Here is a 5,419-nt window from a genome sequence, read left to right as displayed (position 1 = left end):
ATGCCGCCGAGACGGCCTAAATCGGCTAGCTATCGAGAGACAGTTGTTGATGAACTTGAAACGGCTGAGCACGAGTTATCTCGCGTCAAAAATGAAATAAAACACTTGGAAAACAGTATTAATCGAAGCAAGGTTAAGGTCCTCGAAGGCGAGCTAGAAAAAACTGTTCAGGAATTAGATAACCTGAAAACTCAATTCGAAACATTAGCGGAACACAAAGGTGTTTCAGGTCCAGTCGAAAATGCAGCTAATCGAACGTGGATTGACAATCTTCCTGAAGACCGTCGTTGTCCGTTGGCTACATCAACTCCATTAACTCCAATTCCAGTCAATGCATACAATGCTGTAGGTTTTTCGCCCATTGGGTTCCAGGGTCTTCCCAAATTTCAAGTGGACATATTTCATGGTGATCCGGCGCAATGGCCGGAATGGTCTTTGAACTTCCGAAATCTCATTGAAGAAAATTCATGCTTGTCTCCGTCACAGAAACTTGGGTACCTGAAAACCTTTTTGGGAGATGGACCTAAAAGCCAAATTTATGGCTTATTGTTAGATGGTGCTAATTACGCCAAGGCTATGAAAGAATTACAAACTAGGTATGGTAGCCCTGCATTGGTTGTAGAGTCTTTCCTAAGGAAAATTAGGGAATGGCCGCAAGTTAAACAACTCTCCGAGATTGGTAATTTCGCCACGAAGGTTGCACAGATGGTCCAAATTTTCACAACTATGGGTTATTCAGCTGATTTACATGCAATGGGTCTGTTATCAGATCTTGTGGCCAAATTGCCGATCTATATGAGAGAATCCTGGGGCGCCTACATTGTAAAAAATGGTAGTAACCCAACGGTTCAATTATTCAATTCCTGGTTGTCCAAGAAAGAGCAAGCCCTGAGATTTGGTGGGTTGAAATTTGACACGGGCTCCCAAAGTAAGCAAAATAATAAATCTAGGCCTTATACACCAGTCAAACAGTCAACTTTGTCAACAACGAGTGCTACCACTCCAAAAGAGTGTTACTTTTGTTCTGGCCCACATTTCTTGTCATCCTGTAGTGTATTCAAAGAAAAAACCCCTGCACAAAGGGTAGAATGGGTAAAGTCCCAGGGCAGATGTTTTCTGTGTTGCCGGAAACGTTGTAAGGCCTCTGAATGTAATTCTAAGTACAGGTGTACAGTCAATAACTGTGGCCGTCGTCATTCTTCACTATTACACCAAGCGCTAGTGAACCAGCAGGACAATAGTTCTACTGCAAGTGTCAATTTCAAGGTTGGTGTTGCGGTGCAGAATGATACGGTCCATCTTCAAACTTTACCCGTCAGAATACATACACCAAATGGTCGTGTTATAGATACGTTCGCTCTTTTGGATTCTGGTAGCCAGGCAACTTTAATACAAGAATCATTTGCCAATGATATAGGCCTAAGTGGTCAGAGCACTACTTTAGTGCTTGGTAATGTAAGGAATAATGAACAGCCGGAAAATTCTTCTAAGGTCACATTCTGGCTTAGTGATCCTAAAACTCAGTCCATGGCCCCTTTGAAAGTGAGGGACGCCTGGACATTCAAAACTCCGTTCAATTTCCCGTCACAAAAGATTTCAAGCGGGAAAAAGAGTTGGCCTCATACCAGAGATTTAGATCTGGTTAATGTAGATTCTTCGCAAATTATGATTCTGGTTGGTGTCGGTGTCAAACGGGCACTTGAGCAATTAGAAACTAGACTGGGCCCTGACAACTTGCCAATGGCCGTGCGTGGTCCGCTTGGATGGACATTGTTGGGGGGAGAGAATTCGGATCTGAAATCTAACACGTTAGTTTCGGAGCATGTTAAGTGTGGGTATGGAGGTCTACCTGACGACAAACTAGAATCTCAGGTCAAACAATTTTGGTCAACAGAAAGTTTTGGTTGTTCTTATGCGCATGCATCATCAGTTTCTATTGAAGATCAGCAGGCGATAAAATTGTTGAATGACTCTGTTTGCATGTTACCTGAAGGCCATTACCAAGTTAGCATGTTGTGGGCACAATCTCCAGTTGAATTGGTGAACAATAGAACTATGGCTGAAAGTAGGTTTGAGTCTTTGTGCAAAAAGTTGAATAAAAATCCTGACATGAGAAGTAGATATGAAACTGAAATGAATGGCTACATTGCAAAGGGGCATGCACGTCGTTTGTCACCTGAGGAAGCTGAATTGAAATCTGATCAGACGTATTACCTACCGCACCATGGGGTTGTAAATCCAAGAAAACCCGAAAAACTACGTGTAGTGTTTGATGCTGCCGCTAAGTACAGTGGACATAGTCTGAATTCTAAGTTGATATCGGGGCCAGATTTGACTAACAATTTAGCGGGAGTTTTGATGCGTTTTCGTAAGGGTGTAATAGCCATGGCCGCCGATATCGAAGGCATGTTTCATAATGTGCGTGTGCCTACATCTGATCAGGATTCTCTTCGCTTCCTCTGGAAAGACCATTTAGAATCGCCAGACCCACCTTCTGAATACCAAATGTGCGTCCATATATTTGGAGCAAAGTGCTCTCCATGTTGTGCTAGTTATGCTCTGAAACGTGTAGCTATTGACAACTTAGAGTACAGTCGTTTAGGAAGGGAAACAATTCTCAGACAATACTACGTTGATGATATGCTTAGAGGGTTTGATGGTACCCCTCTGGAAGCTACATCACTAGCGTTGGAATTGATCGACTTGAATAGCAGGGGTGGCTTCAAACTTACCAAATGGGCCTCCAATTGCCCAGAGTTGTTAGAGGCTGTAGCAAGTGTAGATGGTATCAAAACCCATTTGAAATTAGATTTAGATGGTAGTGTGATTACTCGAACTCTAGGAATCGCCTGTGATTTGACGCATGATATTTTCATATTTGACACTGTGAGCTTACCAACTGTGGAAACCCTGACTAAGCGTATCCTACTGAGTATAGTCAGTACAGTATTTGACCCATTAGGTTTTCTAGCCCCTTTCATTGTGAGAGCAAAGATTCTTTTACAGAGTCTATGGGAGAAGGGTCTCAATTGGGATGATCCCATTCCCCTCGATGAGTATTTGAAGTGGGAAACATGGTTGTCAGAGCTTGAAGATTTGCGTCTTTTCAGTTTGAGGCGATGTTTTTGGCCAAATGGTTTGATACCAATGATATTCAATCTTCATGTGTTCTGTGATGCCTCTGAACAAGCCTTTGGTGCTGTTGCGTATCTGCAGGTTATTTCATCCCAGGGATTGGTTCACTGTACTATTATTATGGCTAAGACACGTGTCGCCCCTGTGCGGAAGAATAGGTTAACTTTACCTCGCCTGGAGTTGCAGGCTGCTGTACTTGCGGTACGCTTGTTTCGTACAATTCGTGAAGAGATAGATGTTCAGCTGACTGCTGTTTATCTCTGGTCCGATTCCAGTATTGTTCTACATTGTATCAGAAATGACTCAAAAAGGTTCAAAACATTTGTGGCAAACCGCATAGCTGAAATCAGACAAGAAACAAATCCATTTCAGTGGCGACAAGTGCCTAGTCAATTGAACCCTGCAGATGATTGTTCACGCGGATTGTTGGCCAATGAAATTCGACCTGGTCACCGTTGGCTTGAAGGGCCAGAATTTCTACACTGTGTCAATGAAAATGGTTGGCCCTCACAAAGTGTGTTGAATAGGGAATTAGATTTGGAGTCTAGTGAAGTTGTCAATGAGGTGAAACACACTGCAGTAATTTCTACAGTAGGTCTACAACATTCAGTTGTGGACATTTCAAAGTTTTCCAGTCTCGTGCCCTTGAAATGTGTTGTTGCATGGTGCTTTCGATTTATTCACAACGTGCGTAATAAAAATCGTGAGGTTGGCAGGCTCTCAATTGCTGAATTGAATAAAGCAACATTATACTTGGTCAAGGTCGCCCAACATGAAATGTTTGGTGAAGAAATTCGCTTGTTGTCTGAAGGTAAAACTTTACCACGTGGTAGCCCGCTGTACAAATTGAAACCGGGTTTAAATGGACATTTGCTTCGTGTTGGTGGTCGTGTTGACAGTGCAAGGATGCCCTATGCTGCCAGACACCAGTTACTCTTACCAAAGAAACACGTTGTGACTGAATTGATTGTACAAGATGTGCATCGGAATTTACTTCATAGTGGGGTTGAACATGTTGTTTCATCGCTGAGACGTGGATTTTGGATACCAGCCATCAGGCAGATAGTAAGGTCAGTGATATTTCGGTGTCTCAAGTGTCACAGGCAACGTGTGCAACCAAGCATTCCACTCATGTCTGATCTCCCAGAAGCTCGACTGTCACATTCCATGCCGGTGTTTAACAACACTGGATTAGATTTCTGGGGTCCAATGATGGTAAAAAAGAGGTACAAATCTCGTGAAAAGAGATGGGGCTGTTTGTTTACTTGCTTAACAGTCCGTGCTGTTCATTTGGAACTAGTTGCATCATTGGAAACTGATTCTTTCATTCTTGCTCTCAGGCGTTTTGTAGCTCGACGCGGGTGTCCTAGTGACTTGTATTGTGACAATGGGACCAATTTCATTGGCGCTGAAAAGGAACTAAAAATCGCCTTACGTGAGTGGAATGCTAGTGATAAACTACACGCCACATTGAATCAGAAATCAGTACAATGGCATTTCTCCCCTCCAAAGGGTCCTCATATGGGAGGAGCCTGGGAATCCCTAGTAAAATCAGTAAAGGTTTCCTTGCATGCCGTACTTGGTAATAATGTTGTACATGAAGACACATTGCAAACTGTGTTGTGTGAAATAGAACACGTAGTGAACAGCAGACCACTGACCTATGTAAGTACTGACAGCACGTGTACAGATGTTGAACCACTGACACCAAATCATTTTTTGCTGCACAACGAACATCCAATGTCTTTGCCAGTTTCAACTACTGACACTGATATTTCCAGTAGAAAGCGGTGGAAACAGTCTCAGGTATTGACCGACCACTTTTGGCGAAGGTGGAGGAGGGAATACGTCCCCACCTTATCCAAAAGGGTTAAATGGAATGAAGAGGTCAAAAATCTGAAACCAGATGACGTTGTGCTTCTTATCGATTCTAATGCTCCTCGGTGTCAGTGGCCTCTTGCACGTGTTGTGGAAGTACTGCCAGGAAATGACGGGCGCGTGCGTGTTGTGAAAGTGAAGGCTAGAAACTCTGTTTACACACGTCCTGTATCACAGGTTTGTCTAATTGAAGAAAGTAAATAAATGATGAGTATAATGCTTCCTAAGTAAAGATAACAATAGACTTCGTTGAACATGTGGCGTTTGTGTCGGACATGACCTTTGAAACGTTAATTAATTTGAAACCGACTAAATTAGTCTTTGATTCGCTATGGAGTATTACAAAGAGTTACACTCCCATTTCTTTACTTTGCGGCCTCGTAAGGCCTTGGACTAGGCCTATATT

The 5,419-nt window shown here is 42.9% G+C and overlaps 1 protein-coding gene across 1 annotated transcript; it reads left to right on the top strand.

The window, feature by feature from the left end:
* On the top strand, positions 1 to 4,505 carry LOC135484760 (uncharacterized). The gene is made up of 2 exons (XM_064766437.1): positions 1 to 4,200; positions 4,476 to 4,505. Exons 1-2 carry the CDS (start codon positions 1 to 3, stop codon positions 4,503 to 4,505), a joined length of 4,230 nt encoding a protein of 1,409 aa, XP_064622507.1.
* Positions 4,506 to 5,419: the final 914 nt, after the last annotated feature.

This window comes from Lineus longissimus, chromosome 3 (assembly GCF_910592395.1).
Source record: "Lineus longissimus chromosome 3, tnLinLong1.2, whole genome shotgun sequence".
In the NCBI taxonomy this organism is placed as follows: domain Eukaryota; kingdom Metazoa; phylum Nemertea; class Pilidiophora; order Heteronemertea; family Lineidae; genus Lineus; species Lineus longissimus.
Note: the sequence above shows the minus strand (reverse complement) of the source record. Positions and strands in the feature narration are given on the sequence as shown.

Coding starts and splice junctions, on each gene's coding strand:
- LOC135484760 (XM_064766437.1), top strand. CDS start 1: ATGCCGCCGAGACGGCCTAAATCGGCTAGCTATCGAGAGACAGTTGTT. Junction 4,201..4,475: donor TACCAGCCATCAGGCAGATA/GTAAGGTCAGTG, acceptor TCTTGCTCTCAG/GCGTTTTGTAGCTCGACGCG.